General features: G+C 63.1%; 3 protein-coding genes across 3 annotated transcripts; 2 read left to right on the top strand and 1 right to left on the bottom strand.

Moving 5' to 3' along the window:
- Nucleotides 1-2208: 2208 nt before the first annotated feature.
- On the top strand, nt 2209-9754 carry MNEG_0452 (NAD+ synthase (glutamine-hydrolysing); the record flags this gene model as incomplete). The annotated part of the gene is made up of 19 exons (XM_014051065.1): nt 2209-2334; nt 2490-2579; nt 2841-2907; nt 3104-3203; nt 3516-3681; nt 3922-4074; nt 4313-4414; nt 4663-4836; nt 5177-5326; nt 5520-5689; nt 6077-6242; nt 6406-6521; nt 6690-6876; nt 6930-7033; nt 7328-7427; nt 7710-7936; nt 8863-8923; nt 9106-9234; nt 9449-9754. The coding sequence occupies 19 exons, from the start codon at nt 2209-2211 to the stop codon at nt 9752-9754; spliced, it is 2694 nt and encodes an 897-aa protein (XP_013906519.1).
- A 3515-nt stretch (nt 9755-13269) lies between these two features.
- On the top strand, nt 13270-16357 carry MNEG_0451 (hypothetical protein; the record flags this gene model as incomplete). The annotated part of the gene is made up of 6 exons (XM_014051064.1): nt 13270-13387; nt 13688-13832; nt 14005-14106; nt 14363-14688; nt 14866-15260; nt 15539-16357. The coding sequence occupies 6 exons, from the start codon at nt 13270-13272 to the stop codon at nt 16355-16357; spliced, it is 1905 nt and encodes a 634-aa protein (XP_013906518.1).
- Nucleotides 16358-16864: 507 nt separating this feature from the next.
- On the bottom strand, nt 16865-19368 carry MNEG_0450 (DNA methyltransferase 1-associated protein; the record flags this gene model as incomplete). Its single annotated transcript, XM_014051063.1, has 6 exons — nt 16865-17108; nt 17306-17664; nt 17867-18010; nt 18233-18304; nt 18504-18650; nt 18973-19368. 6 exons carry the CDS (start codon nt 19366-19368, stop codon nt 16865-16867), a joined length of 1362 nt encoding a protein of 453 aa, XP_013906517.1.
- Between the last annotated feature and the right edge of the window lie 2181 nt (nt 19369-21549).

The raw sequence follows: 21549 nt of genomic DNA, 5'->3' as shown, positions 1-21549 counted from the left end.
GAGCATGCGGCCCGGGCCCTTGCTGCGCGGCGGGCCAGCGCGGAGCGCAACGGGATGAGCAGGGGCGGCGCGCTCATGATGCGATCCGGCAGGCAGCGCTTGAATGGGCGGCACCCTGGCGACTCCGCTGCCCTGCGTTCTCGTGATCACGTGCCTGGTACTCAAGCCCAAGCCCGCACCAACAAGCCCTGCTCCCGTTGATACCCAGAGCACCTGCACTGCTGTAGGTAGACACCCATAAGTTCCAGCAGCCAAATGACGTCTGCTGGCCTCCCCCATGGTCACCTGCCGTCCAGGTAGTCCGTTGTGAACCGCGGATCCCCTGGGCCGGGCGCCTCCCAGTCCAGCCGCCCCTCCGCCGCCACGCGCCGTGCGAGCGCACGCGCCGCAGCAATCGCGGCAGTGTTGGGGCGCAGCTCGTGAGTGCCGCCGCACGTCACGCAGCGGCCGCCATACGCCAGCATGGTGATGCCTGGTGGGCCGCCGCTCTGCGTCAGTCACCGGTACAGTACCGGTAGTGTTGCGCCGCACTGCTGATGCACAACGAGTTTGTCGCTAGATCGATTCAGATCATAGATATGTATGAATTAACAGCGATAAATATGCAGCAAACACAGGGATGGGTTCGGTGTTGGCGATAACAAAATGCAGATCAAGCCTGATCTGCTGCCCGCTTGTCTATGAGAGCTAATCTATGTGAACTAGTCTCGCAATTGCCGAGTGCTTGTGTTGAATCAACACAGGCATGACTCAACACAGGCAAGCAACAATGTGAGTGTGCACAAGAGTTTGCGACAACTCGGCATGAGCGAGGCAATGACAGCTGTGAACCCCACTTGCAGCGGCGGCATGGAGATGTCCAAGCACCAGGCCGAGAAACGGTCACAAGCACGTGGATTCGATACATGGCAGCCATGGTTCCAGACCACGCATGAACACGCCAGTGTACCTGCCCAGCGGCACTCCTGTCGATGATTATAGACTTTAGTGTTATGTGGACTGTGCGCTCGTCAACACAGTTTTCCTTGTAGAAGAAGCAACCAGGTTTGACCTGGAGCTATTGTACATGGGACCATTCTAAGACTTCAAGAGACACTCACGCACTCCACAGTACTCGAGTGTCGAACCGCTTGATTTTTGGGAGAGTCTGGTTGCACGACGCAGCACATCTCTGAGAATCTGGACCACGTGCTGAAGCTTCAAGGCCTGATGATCAAACGTTGGCTCCCACCGCTCGCGCGGGGGCCTCCGAGGCCTGGGGCTACAACGTGGCTGAACCGAGGACGATTTCAAGGGTTTCCCCTTGTGCCACAACGGCCTGCTCACACTACTGGTGCACACTTGTGCTCGGTGAACCTTTCTTGAACTGGATCACGGTGTTTGCCCTTGGGTTTTATGGATGAGCCTCCCGTGAAAACCGCCTATCATGGTAGAATACGTGCAATGTATGTGATCACTGTTTCATATGGTGCCTGGTCCCATTGTGCAAGCCAGCTTGCCATCAAGCAACACAGCCAACACATTAAACGTGCAGTAGTTCCTCCTCACACACAATGCAGGCGTGCAAGGAGTGCTGGAACCTGGACGCGGTCGGGCAGCCTGCTCTGAGTCCTTTGAAGGTTCAGATGGGGGCGCAGCGGAAGCAACCTTTTGTAATGAAATGAGATACCAATGGGATGAGACGCGGACGACCTAACACAAGGGAAGCTTTTTTTTGGGATGCAACAACACCCTTGATACAGAAACATCGAGGATGGAGCACACGCGTGTGGGGGGTGAGCTGGTCCGCCTATGACAGGCTCGGAGCCTGTGACCGTGTTGACCGACCAAGGGCCTTGTGGCTGGGATGGCCGAGTAATTCATGAAACCATGGAGGAATTGTGTGAATAGTTACACATGGACGTCTCATCCAAGCGCTTGGCCCGTTCTGCCGACATCAGATGTGAAGTGCCGCTGATGTTTAGCTCGACTGTCGAAACCCCCTTGATACAGTGCCGTTGAATTATATTTTAATGACTGTGATTCCTATCCAGGCCGTGCCTGGTAGCACGGCGCAGACAACTTAGCCTGATCTGAGTCGCTGGACAGCGTATATAACAAGCAGCGAGAGCATTGTCATTTTTTCGATCGTGAGGCATATTGTCAGGGGCCGCGCAGCGCCAAATTCGTCAGTGCGGCACTAAGTGCGTGCACCAACCGACAGCCACGATGCGCCGACGTGTGGCGACCCTGGCGACATGCAACCTCAACCAGTGGGCGATGGATTTCGACGGAAACCTCCGCCGCATCATCGAGTCCATTGAGCGCGCCAGGGCGGCAGGCGCGACATACAGGGTGCGCCTCGCAGGGCTGAGTCAAACGCTTGCCGCCCCCTCTGCGCAAGTCGCGAGCGCTGCGGCTGCCCAGTCGGCACCCTTCAAAACTCCGTGCAACACCCCAGGCTACGCCCCTCCCCAAGCCTCTTGCACTGCATCTGACCCCTGCTGCAGGTGGGCCCTGAGCTTGAGGTGCCTGGCTACGGCTGCGAGGACCACTTTCTGGAGCTGGACACTGTCGAGCACTCCTGGGAGGCGCTCACGGTGCGGCGCCGTTACCATGCATTGTGCATGCAACACCATGCATGTGACATGCACATGTCATGCACCCGTCATGCGATAGCCGTGCAATCTGTTGGGAGCATCGCCGAAAGCCTGGCTGGGTGTTATGGCTTTCCTGCTTGCAGTCATGGTCACTGTCCTGTGTGACAGCGGAGCTGCCCAGGCGATTCAGCACAGAAGGCTGCGGCGTCGGCGGCCTGTGAATGCATTCTGAATCGGATGTGCATCGCAATCGGTGTGCAGGAGATCCTACGCGGCGGCCACACCAAAGGCCTGCTGTGCGATGTCGGCATGCCAGTCGTGCACAGAGGTCTGTGGCCCGCCAGCTGCGGGCACATGCATCGGTTTGCATGCTGCTGTCGCGTTACAGCCGGTGTGGGAGAATTTTTAGGCTCTGTTCAAAATCCAGGCACTAGCTGCAACCTCCCGGCTCATGTACCAGCTCCTGGCCTGCGTCGCCCTAGCCTGCTCCTGCTTCCTCTTATGAACGCTATGCTCCCCCTCAGGCGTGCTGTACAACTGCCGCGTGTTCATGCTTGACGGCCGCATCCTGCTGATTCGCCCCAAGCTCCACCTGGCCAACGATGGCAACTACCGGGAGCCGCGGTAAGCAGCCTGCTGGCGCCTGCTGCGTGTCACGGACGCCGCCGTGCTGGTGGATTTGTGAACCCTCGTGCCCACTGAGACATGCCTCAGCTTGCCCGATTGTGCGTTTTTGTGAGCCTGCGTGGGTCTAAATAGGCAACCTTATCTACACACAGCACTGTAGTCGAAGGATACGACATATTCTGTAGCTGTGTAGCTGCACCCGTGGTATGGCCACTGGCGTTGATTGGCCGCCACATCATGCAAGCCCTAGCCGGATTCCACCTCACCAACCCTGTTCTTGCCACCACTTCATGTTGCCTGGACCCGCAGCTACTTCAGCACGTGGAAGCACAAGGGCGTGCTGGAGGACCATCTCCTGCCGCCCGACGTCCGCACAATCACTGGCCAGACCATGTGCCCCTTTGGTGACGGCGCGCTGCGTCTGTCGGACGCGCTGCTTGCAGCGGAGACCTGCGAGGAGCTCTTTACTCCACAGGTGAGTGCGTCAAGAGATTGCATGGCCCTAGTTGCTGCGACGTCATGGCGCACGTGCACGGGCATGCTTGCATATTTTGTGCATGTGTGTGCGTGTGTGCGTGTACAGGAAGACATGCTTGACATCGTGTACTACTGATGCATGCATGCACCTGTTGCCTCGATCACGCATGCCGTCAACCTGTGACCCACATGCATGTTCTTTTGAGGCAACCCCACTGATTGCACGTCCACTGCCCAGGCACCCCACATCTCCCTGGCGCTGGCCGGCGTGGAGATCATCAGCAACGGCAGCGGCAGCCACCACCAGCTGCGCAAGCTTGACACACGCCTGGACCTCATCAACTCCGCAACCGCCAAGGCGGGCGGCGTGTACCTGTACGCCAACCAGCAGGTGAGAGGAGTGTGGATTGCAGCATGTGTATGTGCATGCATGCGCGATTCTGTGTTTGATGTGCTCGCGCATCCAAGCGCGCAATTTGATGACACATGCGGACGAGCTCGCGCGCTGCAAATCAGCATGCTTGCATACCTGGATTGGGCTGCACAGGGCATGGCAATATTCAAGGGGCGGCCTGCCCCCTTTTGGCCCCACACGTGCATCCCTCCCTTCCACTTTCCCATGTTTCTAGGGCTGCGACGGCGGGCGCTTGTACTACGACGGCTGCGCGTGCGTCGCCGTCAACGGCCAGCTGGTGGCGCAGGGCAGCCAGTTCAGCCTCTCAGATGTTGAGGTGCGCGCCTCCGGGCCGCAGGGCGCTTGCCACAGCCTCGCATTGGTTACTATCTACTATGCAATGCGGTTTGGATGCAGCTCTCAAACACTGCATGGAGGCTCCTTCAATGTTCATATGTGGACATCCTGCTGATCGATTTGAAAGCATCACACGCATATCGCCCAGACGGCGGTTTTGGTCGCAGAACGGCAACAACCACCATACCTATCAAATGTTTTTGACTGCTTTGACCGGGTCGACCACAGGTTGTGACGGCGGTGGTCGACCTGGACGAGGTGGTGTCGTACCGCGTGGCCATCAGCAGCCTGAGGGAGCAGGCGTCCGCCATCGCCGCGCCGGCGCTGGTGGAGGTGCCCTTTGAGCTGTGCACGGGCAAGCCGGGCCGCGAGGCGCAGGTCTCCCTGCCTATGGAGCCCAGGGTGAGCAGTAATGTTGAGACCTAGCGGCTCCAGGAGCCAGAAGGGCAGGGGCTGTTCTTGCGAATTGTTTTGGGTGTGAATGGGCTGTGAAGTGCGTGTGATACACAGTCAGCTCAACAGATCTACATGCACTGCGCTTACTGGCTGTACCAAGTATCGGCCCAGCATGGTTTGTCTCGCTTTGCCTTTTGTCCTTTCTCCATCTGGCACATCTCATGACCAAGCCCACCACAAATTATCATCATGCCATTCTCATGTACTGTACTGCCCCTTCAAACCCCGTTCCAAAGTCCATGCGGCATTTGCACTCCCGCGCCTTAAAACCTGCCGTGCCTTGCAGTACCACCTGCCCGAGGAGGAGATCGCCCTGGGCCCTGCTGCCTGGCTCTGGGACTACCTCCGTCGCTGCGGCGCCGCTGGCTTCCTGCTGCCGCTCAGTGGTGGCGCCGACAGCAGCGCCACTGCCGCCATCGTCGGCAGCATGTGCCAGGTGACAAAGCCTGGGGCTGCTCGGCCCTCCCGCAACTAGCCTTACCATATGCCGCAGCCCAAGCCCTTGCCAGCTTTGGCACTCAAACTAGCAGCCTTCGCATCCCGGACGTTTGTTCTCAAAAGCACTCTACTGAGCGTTTCTCTGTTCCCTTGTGTCCTCCCGACTGACTTGCATCCTCTCGTCCCTGCAGCTAGTGGTCAAGGCTGTCGCGGCGGGTGATGCGCTGGTGCTGGCGGACGCGCGCCGCATTGGCAAGTACGGGGACGCAGAGACCGTAACAGACCCGCAGGAGCTGGCGTCGCGACTGTTCACCACCGTCTACATGGGCAGCGCAAACAGCTCAAAAGAGACGCGCGACAGGTGCGTTGTGTGTTGTGCATTTTCGCAAGTGGGTGTGCTATGTGTTTTGTTTACAAGGCGTGGGGGTTGATGGAGGACCCGTGTTCGTCGCCCCATAGAGGGTGTGTTAGCGAGAGTGGGATGGATCTTCGATGGTTCCAGGTGATTTCAGCACCGGCAGTGCCAGCTGGACGCGCCATGCGATGCAGTGCCCGACCCTGCCCCTGGCCAGCGAGCTCCAGCCCTCCTCACCCCGGCCCCCCCCCTTATTGGTCCCCTGCCGTGCCCTTCGGACCTGTTCCTCCAGCGCCCTACTCAACACTTTGCCGCGCCTGGACCCCGCTCCGATCCCACCCTCCGCACCCAGCGCCCCCTCAGCCGCCTCTCCCCTGCCCCTGCGCCGTGCAGGTCTGCCCTGCTGGCCTCCCAGGTGGGGTCCTACCACATGGACGTGTCCATTGACTCCATCGTGGCCTCCCTGCTCACGCTCTTCACCACGGTCACCGGCAAGATGCCGCGCTTCAGGGCAGACGGCGGCAGCCCCCCGGAGAACCTCGCCCTGCAGAACATCCAGGTGGGCCTGCCGCTGCGGCGCTGCCCCGGGGGAACAAGTTGCATGGCACAGCCACTCGCCTGCACGCCCACTTACGCTCTCGACTCGCGTGCCTGCACCTTGCCCGGCAAGCTCAAGCACCTTGGGGGGCTTGAGCTGAGTCTTGGATTGCGCCGTGCTGCAGGCGCGGCTGCGCATGGTGCTGGCGTTCCTGCTGGCGCAGCTGTCCCCCTGGGCTCGCGGCCGCTCCGGCTGGCTGCTGGTGCTGGGCAGCGCCAACGTCGACGAGGCGCTGCGCGGGTGCGGGGCAGCGGCGGCGGCGCGGGCGCTCTAACAAAAGCGGCCAGGGCCTGGCTTCGAAAACCGCTGCTGAGACGCTTGCGGCTGAGCATAGCGTCCAACACGGGCCGCCATCGCACCCACCGACACCACCACCTGCCTTGTGCACGTGCTCTGCCCTGTGTGCAGCTACCTGACCAAGTACGACTGCAGCGCCGCGGACATCAACCCCATCGGAGGCATCTCCAAGGCAGGGCCCCGGCGCCTCGCCGCCCTGCAGCCTGCACGCCGGCCCTGCCCGTCCACCAGCGCCTGCCTGAGCGCGTGGTTTCTCACGGCAAAGCCTGCAGGTTGCTGCTGTACGTTGCGGTCGCAGGTTGAGGCGACTCGACTGATTGCTCCTCGCCTCTCCCTTGGTTGCAACCACAGGGTGACCTGAAGCGCTTCCTGCGGTGGGGCGCCACCCACCTGGGGTACGCCGCGCTGGCGTCGGTCGAGGCGGCGCCACCCACGGCGGAGCTGGAGCCCATCAGGTGGGCTGCGATGTCACCCAAGTTTGCGTGCCTTAGCTTCCTCCAGATGCAAGCCTCTCACAGCTCCCGCCAGCCAATGCCGCACCCTACCATTGGCGGCAAGCGGTCAAGCTGAAAAGCGGCCAAGGCAAAAAGTTCTTGCAACGCGGCCGGCAACAAACTACTGCCTGCAAGCCCCCCAAACCCTTCGCAACAACGCCCTCGTCCCAGCCGTCTTTGCCAGCGCCTCCCTCTCTGCCCCCGGCCTTCGTTTCACCCCATCCCGCGCTCCGCCCCGCCCCTCTCGCGCTACAGGGAGGGCACCGCCCCCCAGACTGATGAGGTGGACATGGGCATGACGTATGACGACCTCGGGGTGTACGGGCGCCTGCGCAAGATGGCGCGCTGCGGGCCCGTCGCCATGTACCGACGCTGCCTGTCGCTCTGGAGGGACACCATGACGCCCGCGGCCGCGGCGGAAAAGGCGCGTCTCGAAGAAGCGGGGCCCGGGTGCTGGCCGGGCGCGGCATGAGGTTGCTGCTCGACATGCGTTTCCCCTTTGCGCCACGTTCTCGGTCCTTTGCCCCACTGCTGGTTGACGCCTTACAAACCATGCATTGAAGTTTGATGCATCCCGAACGAAACCCTGCGACCGGCGTCCCCTTGACGGCACCCCCGCCCCCAAATCCCCCCGCAGGTGAAGACGTTCTTCCGCTTCTACGCCATCAACCGCCACAAGGCCACCGTGCTGACGCCCTCCTACCACGCGGAGAGCTACAGCCCCGACGACAACCGCTTCGACCACCGCCAGTTCCTGTACAACGTGGTCTGGACGTGGCAGTTCAGGCGCATCGACGAGCTCGCTGTCGCGGCGCTCGGGAGCACGGGGGGCGCGCCGCCTGCGGCGGCGGCGGCGGCGGGCAAGTGATCCGGGGGCTGCATGAGGGATGGCACACAAGAAGCGGGGCTGTGGGGGCAGGGATGAATTTTTTGGTGCTTGCATGCCGGATCAATACAAGAACGTGTGCGTGGAGATCCCTTGGGTGCACCTGCACTTGCGAGCTAGGGCAGGGTTGCACAAAGCGCTCGAGCCGTCGTCTCTGCGCCAGCGACCCTCGCTTTTCCAAGCGCAATTCACCACAACCTGTATCAGTCCCAAGTAACTGAATCACTGATGAAGCCCCTGACCAGAGGTGTCCTGACTCGTGTCCCCTGAGTCAGGGCCCCCGCGCCAGGTCCGCGCCGCTGGGTTGTGTGACCACCGGGTTGCCTCCTGGCAAGCGTTCATACCGGCACAACCGAACTCACTGTGCACTGCACGGTATCATATAGCTTGATCACCCACGTTCGCCGCGTTCTGTACACTGCTCAGGTTTGCCTCCAGATCGGTGACAGCACACGCAGCCGTCGAACATGCGTATCCAACAAGTCGATACCTCTAGGCCTGATCGGCCCGCCGCACGGGTGGCAGCCTGCGGCGTCGTGGTCAGGCCTGCCCGCGTGCTTCACCGAAGCCTCCTCATCCCCACCTCTCGGCGTCTGGCCGCCACACCGTGCTACGCTAAGGCCAACAGGTGTGGCACCTGGGCGCCGTAGCGCAGGCCGCTCGCACTTTGTTGACCACCGAGGCTGCGACCTGCTGCAGACGGCGTGATGCTGCCAGCAAGCGGCTGACTGCCCGCGGTTAGGCCGTGAGCGCGCTACACAAAGTTGCATCTAGCATGATAGCTTCAAACATTCACATGGCAGGCCAGTCAAACTGGCTGCGCAACAGCTCTCGTCATGGCGCGGCGGGGCTCTTACCATGCAGCTGCTCCCCACGCCTGCGTCCCACTGCTGCTGGTCTGCAGGTCTGACGGGGGAGGCCCCATTCCTGAGGCATCATCGCTCTTTGAGGACGACTCCACCCAGGTCTGCTGGCAGTGGGCCTGGCGTAAACCGCTTGGCACAGCTGTGCCAGGCGGTTGACAGCGGTTGCGGCTGTTGCGGACGGGAGCGCATGGGGGGAACAGTTGCGAACATGCTGCACGCACAACATACATAACCCCCTGGCTCAAATCGGCGTTCCCAATGCGACCCCTTGATGTGCTCAGGTGGTGATCCGCTGCTTGACAGCGCGCGCGGTGCAGAAGGTCCTGCTGTCGCTGCAGGAGGTGGACGGCTGGGCCGCCCGCTGGCTCAACACCTTCTGCGCCACCCACCCGCCACTGGATGGCGACAAGGTGCGCCCCGGTTGGAGCCAAGGGTATGCAGGCGCATGCAGCGTGATCACTGCGAGCATCTCCAGCCTCGTGGCATGCCGCAGCACCCTGTGGGGTGCGGGGCCACGGCAGCCTGCCAGCCGAGCAGCCTGCAAGCGGTATGGTCTTGCCGGTCTGTTGAGCTCAACATTGAAATGAAATGCTGCGACCCATATATTTGTCCACGCCCATGCAGTTCATCTCCGAGCTCATGCTGGAGGCCCCTGCAGCCCTGGTGGACCCCTACTCTGGCCAAACCCACATGGTGAACCCCACCCAGCTGGCCAGCGGCGTCCTGGCCGTCCGCAAGGAGCTCGCCGGCCACGTTGCCAAGCAGCTGCCCGGCGCGGTGCAGGCGGGGAGCGTAGGGGTGCTGCGGCGCCACCTGGAGGAGCACACCTACGTCAGCGGCAACGCGGGCAACGACGCGCCGCGCACCAGCTACCGCAACAACCGGCGCCAGCAGCGCACCGGCAGCAAGTGGCAGGAGGCCGCCAACTGAAGAGGCGGCGCTACGGCGGGGGCCGAAGCACGCGCGGGTCTGCCTGGTCGGCCGTGCGTGCGGGGCCCGCATGCTGCGCGGCTACGATGGACGCCGCAGCCTGACCTCTTTTCGGCAAGCATGCCGTGCAGCCGCCTGTGTTTCTTGGCACTTGGGTGCTTGGCTGGCCCCTGCGCGCTCGCGGGATTGTGCCGCTGCCGCCCGCTCCCCCATTGCGCTGGTGCGGCTGGGCCGGTGCATCCGCGGGCGCAGCCACCCCTGTTTGGCAACAGCTGCCGCTGTTGGCGACAGCTGCCGCTGTGCGGATTCCCCCGTCGCACACTAGCCGCGGACACTGCAAGCATTGTGAACTACCCCCGACTGGGCCCGGGGTGAGGCAGTCGCGCATGGCGCCCATGCCGCATGCATGCCTGAGCTGCACGGCGTCGCCCATGCGGCGCGGGCTGCTGCGCGCTCGGCCATTATTTGCCTACAGAAAACGCTTGATTATCGGTCCACTGAGTCATTCGATTTGACGCACGCGGCAACGCGAGCGCATGGTGCCGTGAGCCTCAGTGCGATCTTCTCGTCTTTCGTTGCACGCCAGCTGCTGCCATCCAGCAAATGCCGCGTGCGTGTTTGGGCCCATTTGCCTTTGTATTACGATCAACCCACCAGGGCGTGCCGCGCGTCTCGAGGCGTGTCGCGCGCCCACGTGTCGTCCTGTACCACCACTGGTGCGTTAGCAGCACGCGCCTTGCGCACGTTTCAGGTGCGCTCGCCGCACGTGAAAGGCGCATCTCCCCCATTCGCCGCGCTAGTGCGTTGCGTCAAGGCCAGGCCTGGCGGGTGCCTGAGCCCGCTGTGCTTGGCTGGCCTGATGTGTGAGCTGGGCGCGTGGCAGGAAGACCCTGCGTCATGGACGCCAAGCCCGAACTCTGTCCTCCCACGTCCTCCCCTCTCTCCTGCCCTCTGTCCGCTTGTGTGCGGCAATTGCCGTGTTGGTGCTGCCCATGCGCTCTGACCGCGCTTGCAGCCACGCAGCATGGGGGCATGGGTTTGAGGAGGAGCGCCCCAGCTAGTTGGCCCCTGTGAACTTGCTCGCACTGCCCCACGTGGCAACCCCTCACCGAGCGCTGTATCACCACAACACACATTCACGGCCTGGGGCTGGCACCCTGTAGCAGTTTGCATGCATCGTGCCCGTCCTATGGCCTCCCATCCCCTCGCGCCGCGCCTTGCGAGCTGCTTTTCCCCCCACTCTGTGCGCCATGCTGAGCTTTGCGCGCGGGATCGCAGCAGGGGTTTTTATGCACTGACTTGCATGCTTTCTATTTTCTACGGGCGCGTTTCCGCAACAACGTCTGCGCCGCCAGGCGCAGCCTAGGAGCTTGTAAACCGTCAGGCGTGGTGGCCAAGGGGCTCAGGGGTGGGGAGTTGCAGTGGTTGTCGACACCAGGTGTACGACCTGCACACTTTTCAGCTGCTACGCTGAACAGAATTGCAGTTTTTTCAGCATTTTTCACCTCGCACGAGTACAACGCTTTGGGCCCGTGAAACGCAAGTACGCAAAGGTTGACCCTTGACCTGCGGCTACGTATTTCTAACTTCGCGAAAATGTCTCCATGACGAAGATTTAAGCATACGTTTGAAAGGTCGCAGTTCTGGTCGAAGGGATCTGGCCAAGCTTTTGATCAGAATTTGCGCACGTCAGGTTTGTGACATAGCTCGATGAATACAACTCAATCACAGCCAGCGATCCGGTGACGTCAGATTCTGTGTGGGCAGCGCAAACGCCGCTGCCTGGTGCAGCTGCGGCCCGCTCATGCAGGCGCGCCGCAGGCCTGCACTGCAACGCAGCTGCCCAGCCCAGGGCGTGCAGAGGGACAGCTGCTCTGCAGTGAGGGCCCAGCGACCTGGAAGACATGGTACAATGTGACGGGGCTGGCAGCTGCAGCGGCGCCGGTGGAGTCAAATCAGCAGCGGCACTCCAAGCAGGACCCAGCGGCCCTGACGAGCCCGAGTGGTGAGCCGCGGGATCCAATGCGCTCCGCCAAATTGACAGTGCGCGGCATGTGCAGGGGGCCCGCCTTCTGGTCTGGCCGTATGCATCTGCAACCCCAGCGCTGCAGCACGTGGTAAGCAGGGCCCCGCTGAGCAGCGCCCCGACTTGTCCCTGGCCCCGTTCCCAGGTACCACGCTCAGTCCCGCCAGCAGCACCAGGTAGACGAGCCCGCGGGCGGCGCCTCCACCTCAGCCCCATCCAGCCCCAGACCAGCGCCCGCTCGGCGGCGCAGCCCCGTGCCCGCGCCGGCCCTGCGGGCGCCGTCGCAGCCCGGAGGCGCGGCGCTAGGCGAGGGCGAGCTGAGTTCACCGTCGTTCGGCCGCAAGGGCAGTCAGAGGATCAAGTTTGCGTCGTCTGTGCTGGGGGATGACGACGAGGAAGGGCAGGGCAGCGGCAGCGGCGGTGCCGGCAAGGGCGGCGGGGCGGGCGCTCAAGGGGCCTCCGGGCGTTGGGCGTCTCTCCTTGGTTTTGGCGGGGGCGATGGCAACTCTAGCCTGCGAAGCGGAAGGGACAGCAGTGGCAGCGGGGTCAGCCGAATCGGCGCCCTGGCGGGGCACCCTGGGGGCGGCTCGCTCGCACACCTCAAGGCCATGCAAGTGCAGCACTCGCAGCGGCAGGCCGGCGGAGCCACTGCCGCCAGCGCGAGCGGGCGGCGCCAGGCGACGAGCGGCGCGCACCCCGACACAAACCAGCCTGGGTCACCTAGGTGAGAGGCGTCATGCAGTCGTGCGCTGACTGCCCAGCCCCAGAAGCCTGCTGGCTATTGCGAGTTGCAGTCTGATTGTAGACCCCTAGCAATTGCGTATCCTGTCAGACCTTCTGCATCCTCTGGCTTCCCCCAGGGATCGCCCGGCCAACCCTGTGGGCTTTGCCGCGAGCCTCCGGGGCATCCTTGGCGGCACCAGCGTGCGCCTGCTGGGCGGCTTACTGGGCGGCGGCGGCGGCGGCGGCAGCGGCCTGGGTGGTGGGGGGGTCGGGAGCGCCAGTGCTGGCGGCGAGGCCGGGGCGGAGGGCGGCGAGGCGGCGGGTGACCTGTGGTTCACAAAATTGGAGGACTTTAAGCCGCTGTGTCACATGCTGCATCGCGGCCATGTGATGACGGCTTGGTTTGCCCAGGCCAACAAGACTGGGCAGCACTTTGTTCTGAAGAAATACGACAAGAGTGAGCGGTGGGGCGTGCTGTCCTTGCTGCTGCTTTTGGCATTGCTCTGTTGCTGCGCCTGCCCCCGCTGCTGCTGCCGGCGCTGGCGCCGCCGCCGCCACTGCTGCTGCTGCTGCTGCTGCTGCTGCTGCTGCTGCTGCTGTTGCTGCTGCTGCTGCTGTTGCTGCTGCTGCTGCCGCTGGCACCACTGCAGCTGCTGCTAGTCACAAAACCAGTGTAGCGCATGCAGAGCGTGTGAGACAGCTGTGGAGTCTGCGCCTCGCAACGCCGCGTACCCACTGCTGGCCTGTGTGCGCGCGTGCAGACAAAATGACGCCAGCCCAGGAGCGCGGCGTGCGGCGTGCGCTGGCGTTTGCTGAGATGCTTGACCACCCGGCCCTGGTCCGCTGCATGGGCAACTGGGAGTGCGAGGACATCATTTACATAGGTGGGGTTTGCAATGAGGATTATTCGTGTGCGCGTGTGTGTGTTTGTGTTGTTTTTTTTTGGGGGGGGGACATGAGAACACCAACTTGTCTTGACATCCCACAGATGACCTGGGTCTGTTGCAAAACAGGCCTGCCAGTTGCTGCGGCTGTTGGTATTGGTGGCGGTGGCGATGATGGTTTCATCCACCTGTTTATTGGCGCGCAACAATGTGCGCGCCGCTTTTGTCAGCGCCTGCACCTGGGCTCTCAAGGCTTTGATCAAGCATGGGCCCCAACGGTTCCACGCTTCCGGCCCGCAGTGGAGGAGTACGTGAACAAGGGGGACGTGCTCAACGAGGCGATCGCGCACCCAGACAAGTACAACGAGCGGTTCGTGGCCCTCAACGTGGTGCGGCCGCTGCTGTCGGTGCTTGGCTACATGCATGCCAACGACATCATACACAGGTGAGGCCCTGGTTGTGACTGCTGAGGACAGTCATGCCCTGTTGTGGCCTTCACACCTTCACAGTTCATGCATCCTCGCGCGCTTGCACCTCACACTCGGAAGAACCAGCAGTACGCGTCCGCCACACCCTCAGCGGCGGCAGCGCTTTCCTGGCTGCCGCCAAACCCACAGGGCAATCAACCCGGAGAACGTGCTGGTGGGCCTGGATGATCTGGTGCGCCTCGGACACCTCACCGGGGCCCTGGACCAGCACAGCGACCGCCCGGCGTCCAGGTGCGCTCGAGGCGGCGTGTGACGGCAAGGCACACCTGCGCGCAGGCTTGCTGCTTGCCGGCAGCTGGCCGACATGTTGCACGACGCGGCCTGCACTCGCACAACGGGCTTGCTGCTTGTATAGCCCCTGCATGGCCAATTGGCAAGGTAGACCCCACACAACAGGAGCATGGACTGACAAGAAGCAGGGGTGTACGTATGTGATGTCAGTGCACCTCGCTGACAATGCCAACGCCTTGATTTGATTGACCCAAAGGATGGGCCTGCTGGACTACATGGCGCCTGAAATGCTGGCTGTGCGCCAGCAGAGCGAGAGGGACCTAGGACTGGCGGGGGTGCTGGGGCGGAGAGGCGGCAGGCTGAGCAGCGGCAGCGACGGCGACGGCGGCGGGGACGGCGGCGGCGGTGATGGAAGGGCAGGCGACCGTGTGGTGCGGGTTGGCGGCGGCGGATGGGAGGACGAGGGACGCAGCGGCGGCAGGGGCTGGGAAGCGGGCGGCGGGGAGCCTGAGCCGGGGAGCGCGGCGGCGATGGTGGCGGTTGCGCGGCGTGTAGCAGAGCATGAGGCACGCCAGGACGCAGGTGCGCTCTGGGCTGAGGCCGGTGTCCTCCGCACTGCAGGAATCCTCTGGGCTGGTTGCAATGCTGATCGGGCTCTCAGCTTTGGGAAATGTGCGCACATCAAGCAAACTTTTTATGAGGGCCATGCGGCGAATTCTTGACACCGCCGCGCTGACACTCTCTGCCCGCGCCCTGCAGGGTGGGACTCCCACACACCTAGAGACCTGCAGCCAGACCCATCCTTGTCCTGCCTGCCCGGCCCCCAGCGCGCCGCCGCGCGCCTATCGCAGCACTCGGCCTGCGCCTCGCCCTCCCCGCCCCGCGGCACCTCTCCTGGCCCGCAGCAGCCACACAGCGGCGGCGCCTGGGCCCGCCCGCAGTCCGGCCGGCCCCAGTCCGGCGCGTTGCACGGCCGGCCTGGCCGGCCAGCGTCGAACGCAGGGGACCGTGGAGCCGGCCCACGGCCCCGCAAGGGCCCGAGCAATTATGTGGCTGCCGAGTGGGAGGGGCGCGACTACTATAATGAGAAGGTGGACGTGTGGCAGGTCGGCTGCCTGGTGCACGAGCTGCTCTGCGGCTCCATGCCCTTCGAGGTGCGCAAGGGGTGGCGCCTGTGATGCAGGCGCCAAGCGCCTGGTGGTTGGGCTGTCAGGCTGCCTGCACCCTATTGGGGGCGAGGTCATGCACAAGGCGGCGTCTGGGGACCCTCGCTGTCAAACACTACAAGACCTGGGTTGAGCTCTGCCTGAGTGGGGGCTGAAAAGCAGCTACTCGGCGTACCACGAACTGCTAGACAATGACCACCGTTCACGCGACCTCCCTTGGGCTCCGGCCCCCTAACCCCCAACTGCCAACACGTGGTGCTCCCCAGACCACCGACAAGCTGCTGAGCAGCGGCCTGCTGCTGTGGGCGGACATCGACCAGCCGCCCCACGGACTGGCGCCGGACTGCGCGGAGTTCCTGCAGGCGGCGCTGACCAAGGACCCCGCCGCGCGCCCCGCCGCCACGCAGCTGCTGCAGCACCCGTGGATCACGCGCTGCGAGCGGGGGGAGCCGTACAGGGACCCGGCCGAGATCGCCGCGGCGCGCGCAGAGGCGGAGAGGAACTCGCTGCTGGGGCGCATAAAGGCGGCGGTCGCGGCGGTCGCTGGGCTGTTCGCGCGCGGCGCAAAGGTGGCGGCGGAAGACGAGTGGGCGCTGCGGGTCGGCAGCCGCACGGGCAGCAGCAGGACCGGCGGCAGCCGGGCAAGCAGCACGGCGGCGAGCGCGGTCGATTCGAGGGCGGCCAGCGAGACAGACAAGGGGCAGTTGCGGCCGCAGCTGGCTCAGCAGCAGCAGCAGCAACAGCAGCAGCAGCAGCAGCAGCGGGGCGGGCACCCAGGCCGCCGCAGGTCCAGCGTTGACGATGGCGGCGGGGCGCAGCAGCGCGAGCGCGGGCACCACCACTCGCGGCGCAGCAGCACTGGCGGCGATGGCCGGCGCGCGTCGCAGGCGCAGGACGGGCGGGAGCACCAGCAGCATCGGGAGCACCGGCGCTCGTCAGCGCACTCATCTGGTGGCGGCCATCAGCACAAGGGGCGGCGGCGGTCGACAGAGGAGGGTGCGGGCCACCACCACCGCCACCGGCGGCCGACGTCTGAGCAGCCTGCTGCGGGTGCAGCCGGCCAGCCGCGCCTCTCAGGGTCATAGATCTGGGGGCGGGCCACCTCAGCAGCAGCAGGAGCAGGCGGAAAATTCACTGTGGTCCTTGCTGTCTCAGCACTGGAGATTTGTGGCGGTGTCAAGCAGCCACCCCATTGGGGCAAGGACGCATTTCATTCTATAGATTGCCGCTAAAACCCTTGTGATGATTAACACCTGCGGTTGTGCGCATTTGCCTTGGGTGGCGTCACTCTCTCATTGGCACTGGTTGTGCTGCCATGATGCTGACACTGAAGGCTTGAAGCCTGGCAGTCGCCCATGCACTCCCTTGGTTGCGCTGACCGGCGTTTGATATCGAGACAGCGCGCAGGTTGATTCACGGGCAGACAGCAAAGGTGCCAATAGCTCAAGTAATCGGGCCGCTTGATGACTGACAGCATGGCGGCACGGGCGCTGTTGTGCAGCACACACAAGAGGCATAAAGTAGCTTTACAGCATGGACTGCACGGCTGAGTGCGTCCCGTCCACCAGTCGCATGAAGGGATGCGAAGCGCATCACCTCTTCCCCGCCACCTTCTGCCGCTTCGCCGCGGCCTGCCCCTCCCCAGGCCCCTTGCGCTTCGCGTCGTTGCCCCGCTGCGCCGCCTGGCGCGCCGCCTGCAGCCGCCGCAGCTCCACCAGGTGCAGCACCTCCCCGCGCAGCGCCAAGTAAGCGCCGCAGACGCTGCGGCTGCTGTACCGCGGCTGCAGCGGGATGGACAGTTCCGCAAACGCCGCCTCCACCGCCTTGGCCAGCCGCCTGGGGCGCGAATTTGGGGTGCATGTGCGACAGTGTGGGTTGCATCTTGAAAAAGTGGCTCATGAGTGACATTTGAGGCCTTGATGAGGGTACGCAATTGTGTGCAGTGCAGACACAGAGCAAAGGCACTGCGCCGAACGTCACCGCTGCTGCGCAGCTTGGCTCCCAGGGCATAGGATGCCCGGCCCGCCGCTCACGGTGCTTGCGGCCCCAGGATCGCCACTGGCTGCTGCTCCACCGTGGCGCGCGTGTGCAGGCCGCGCGCGTACACGGCCGGGCGCTCCGGCCGCAGCGGCTCCAGCGTCGGCGAGAGTAGCGACGGCATGCCGGGCTGGGTGTGGTTGTCGAACGAGGCCGGGTAAGTGAGGTACGAGGCGTCAAAGACCGAGGGATTGCTGACGCCCGCAGCAGGGCCCGCGCTGCCGCCGCGCGCCGCGTTGGCCACGCCGGGCGTCGCGGCCGCGCGGCGCGCCTGGGCCGCGGCTGCGGCGGCAGCCTGCGCGGCTGCCTGCTCGGCGCGCCGCCGCTCCTCGATCTGTCGCGCCTGCTCCAGCACCTGTGACAAGGCCGTGGTGAAATGGCCGCAGCACAGGTCGGGGCGCTTTGAAGCTGCTATAGCAGGCCTCCGGCACGCATCAGACAGCAGCCATCCTTTTGAAGGGCCTTGACGCCCGCTCGGCTCCCGGTGCATCAAGCCTCAAACGGTTTCCACCGCCCTTAAAGCTGCTCCGGCCGCCCTCCCGTGTCCGCCCACCCACCGCATTGTCCTTCTCCTCCTGGCTGGTGTCGCGGTCCAGCAGTGACATCAGCGCGGCCTTGCGCTGCCTGTCCTGCCCCGCGTTGTAGGGGTGCTTGACCAGCGGGTGGTTGGCCAGCAGCGCGTCCGTGCCCTCGCGCGCCACCTTCACGGGTTGTGGAGGGGGGGGGCCGAGGGGTGGGCAGGGGGGTGGGGATGCGATGGGATGGCATACATGCTCGACTGGGGGTCAGGTAGCACACGCCACCACTGCTCGTAATGCTGGAGCCATCCTGCAATTCAGCGCTAGTGCAGACGTTGGGGGCAAAACACCGCACAATGCCAGTATGCTTCGCCGCCGGCCCCAAGCCACACTGTCCCCTTGCACCAGCAGCTTCCTGGCTATTGAGTAGTAGCGCTCCTTGAGGTCCTCAAGGCTGCGCGGCTGGCCCCCGGGAAACTGAGGGGGGGAAGGTCAAGGGAGATGGCAACCGGCGGTTGGAGTGTATGTGGTGAGTGATGCTGCACCATGGCAAAGCATCTAAAAAGCTCGGTCCTGCAACGAGGGAGCAGCCAATTGCGTGGCAGCGTGATAGGAGCAGCCGTGTGCGCCCCGGCGCCTGCTTCAAGCGCCTGCCAGGAAAAAATGTGTCACTCACGTCCCATCTGTCGGCAATGACAATGAACCGCTGGTCAAACTGCTCCACCATGGCCAGGAGGTAATCGGTCTCGGCCCGGCTCCAACTGCTGGCCGCGTCTGCTATGAGTGAGCTCCACTCCTCCTCGTCATACCGGAACACGGGGCACTGCGGTTGGTGTTTGTTGGATGTTTAGCAGTTTGGGTTGACGGACGGCCACATGATTGTTCGGACAGCTGTGCAGGTGAGTATATTGTGGTGTTGTTCACGTGTCAGAGACAGGGTTGATGAGCTCGTGAGAGGGCAGGCAAGGATGCCAGGGCAACATAGGCACACAAGTGGGGCCGCCAGCCATGCACAGGCCGTGCACAACTTGTTGTGTCTGGCAGTGATAGTCCTATTGAAGACTTCCTTGTTTTCAGCTGCTTCCTGTTATTCACGCATGCTCCCTGTCTGGCAGGCGTGACATCGGTCGCACATCCCTGCCAACCTTCGGACCGCCCCTCCAATCGCCATCCACCTTTTTGTTGTACTTGGCAAAGGGATAGTCCCCCTCGTGCGCGTCGCGAACGCGACCGCTGGCGTCCTTGAAGCCTTTGGCCCAGTGCACGAGCTGCAGGCCGTCTGAGCGTGCCTGGTTGGTGAAGGGCTGCGCTCGCCAGACGACTGTGCCCTTGCCGGTCGGCCGGTTGGGCTTGTCCTTCTTGCTTTTCTTCAGGCCCTCCATCAGCTGCGTCGTAATCAAGGGGTTGGAGCCGCTGAGGAGCGCAAACGCCTCACGGCTCATGCCCTCGGGCCGCTTCATCCGTTCTTTCTTCTCCGGCTTGCGCTCTGCGGGCGTGGCGCCGCCGCGCTCCACCCCAAGGATGTCGCGGGCGTCCGCCATGGCTGCTGATGCCCTGGTTTGCTAAAGCTGTTTCTGGATAGGTCTACAGCTAGTGTTCAAATCTATTATCCAAGTGATATGCTCCGCGGGCCACTGGCTGGCCGCGGAAAACACTGCCAGATCGACCAGAGCTGCCTGCGAGACGGATCAGGCGCCCATCGTATTCAAACTCAAATCGGTTTTGCTATGTGGAAACCAGAATCACCAGAGAACAGATCAACTTGATGCGCAAGCTATCAGAGCGTTTGCTGTACACAAAGCAGCGATGTTTTGGATGTTGTGTGGTAATGCACGCACTGCGCATGTGACGCAAGGCAGCGCTTCGGGTATGGCTGCATGCGTGCCCGGCAGCACCTGGCAGCATGGCCGGCCTGGGCTTGCTGTGCGGGCGACAAAAGAGAAGGCAGCGCAACAAACACCTAGAAGACACGAAAGTACGTAGGCAGAATAGGTAGTAGGCCCCTGGCAGGAAAGCATTGGCATGTGAAAATTGTTTGACCATGACATGTGACCTGGCCCCTGGGCATGTTTGTCAAGTCAGATACTACCGTTCGTGTTAAGTCCATCTGACTCGTAGCAGCTATGCATTGAGTACCTCAGCCAGGGGGCCGGCAGCTTGACGATATCAATGCTTGCAACGGACAGGTTGGGTTTATGGGCCGCTCACTGCACCACACCCACTGCCCGGCCAGCACCCTTGAGCAACACGGCAGCTTTGGGACCACAAAACTATTGACTCGAAGAGATAGGAAGTTTTTAAGTGACTTGCCCTTTATCTGCATGCCGCGCGACGGCGCAAGAGCTTCATTGTTCCGGGCCTGGCCCAGATGCACCGGTCAGCCACGCCGCCAGCTGCACACCCTGGGTTGCCATGCTACCCTATCCGATCAGAGCTAGGTTGAAATTCCGTTCTTTCGGCTTCAAATGTGGTTCATTTCACACACTTCATGCAACCCTCAAGTGCCCCGCTGAGCTCCAAGGTCGGCTGCAGCAGCGGTTTTACCAGGGCCAACGGAGGCGAAGAACAAACATAAGGCGAGTTGAATAATCATAAACTCAATGTTTTCAGCCATAAAAGGCCCAGTTGGCAGCTGTACGCAAGAGCTGGTGGGTCTGCGAGCCTTGACCAGAGCAACGCGTGTCACAGGCCGTGCGCATGCATATATTTGTTTGTAGAGACTGGAGTGTTACTTTGTGTCAGCAGCCTGCTCGAGAGGGGCCAGATTCCGAGCAATATGTTGCTGATCAGCAGAGGACGTCCACGATCGACCAGGCACGGTCTCGTTGAGGCTGCTGGATATCATAGGGACACACCCTCAATCGCGCCTGGTTCTTCAGGGTCTTGGCAGCACAAGCAAGGCCACTCTTGGAGCCCTGTGCACACTGCTGCCGAGGACACGCATGTGCTGCACTACCCCTCGGGCCCCCTCGTCACACTGCCACGATCGCTGCCATTCAATTGCTTGCCATGCATGTTGCTGACAGATGACATGACACGGCTGACGTGAAGCGCTTCAAAACCGCACGGGGACGCGCAATGGACCCGCGGCGTGGCTTTGGGGGCCATGCGATGACGGCGCGGGCGCCGACAGCGGCGCCGCAACGTGCAATTTCCCTGCGTAGGCGGGGGGCGTGCAGGGTGCATGCCAGCATTCTGGGAAGAAGGGTGCTCAAGATCAAGGTGCGCATGGCGCTGAGCGCTTGCCAGGGGCGGCGCGCTCGACCAGTGCCTGTGCTCAGCAGCTGCGTTGACCACGACGAAAACACACGGTTGAAGTTGACCTCTGTTTCTGCTATGAGCTGTGGTGCGACTGTCATGCCTTGGTGATTGCCTATTTGTAAATCAGAGCCTCTCTCCCGTACAGGGCCTGAGCTACTGGCACGAAGGCGCTCCACGGCTTGCATGGCAGCGTGCCCAGCGCATGCGGCGCCAGCTCGGCAGCTGCATGCCGGCGTCGGGCGGCCGCCTGCCGCGCTTGTCGGTGGCAGTGCGAGCACAGGCAGGGACTGCAGCAGATGGCGATGATTCTGACAACGACATGGGGGCGTGGGCCAGGTGTGCGAAGACTGCCTCATGCTTGGTGCCGCGCCGTTGCTGCTGCCGCTGCTGCTGCCGCTGCTGCTGCCGCTGCTGCTGCTGCTGCCGCTGCCGCTGCCGCTGCCGCTGCCGCTGCCGCTGCC

This window comes from Monoraphidium neglectum, assembly GCF_000611645.1.
Source record: "Monoraphidium neglectum strain SAG 48.87 unplaced genomic scaffold scaffold00036, whole genome shotgun sequence".
Classification (NCBI taxonomy): Eukaryota; Viridiplantae; Chlorophyta; class Chlorophyceae; order Sphaeropleales; family Selenastraceae; genus Monoraphidium; species Monoraphidium neglectum.
Note: the sequence above shows the minus strand (reverse complement) of the source record. Positions and strands in the feature narration are given on the sequence as shown.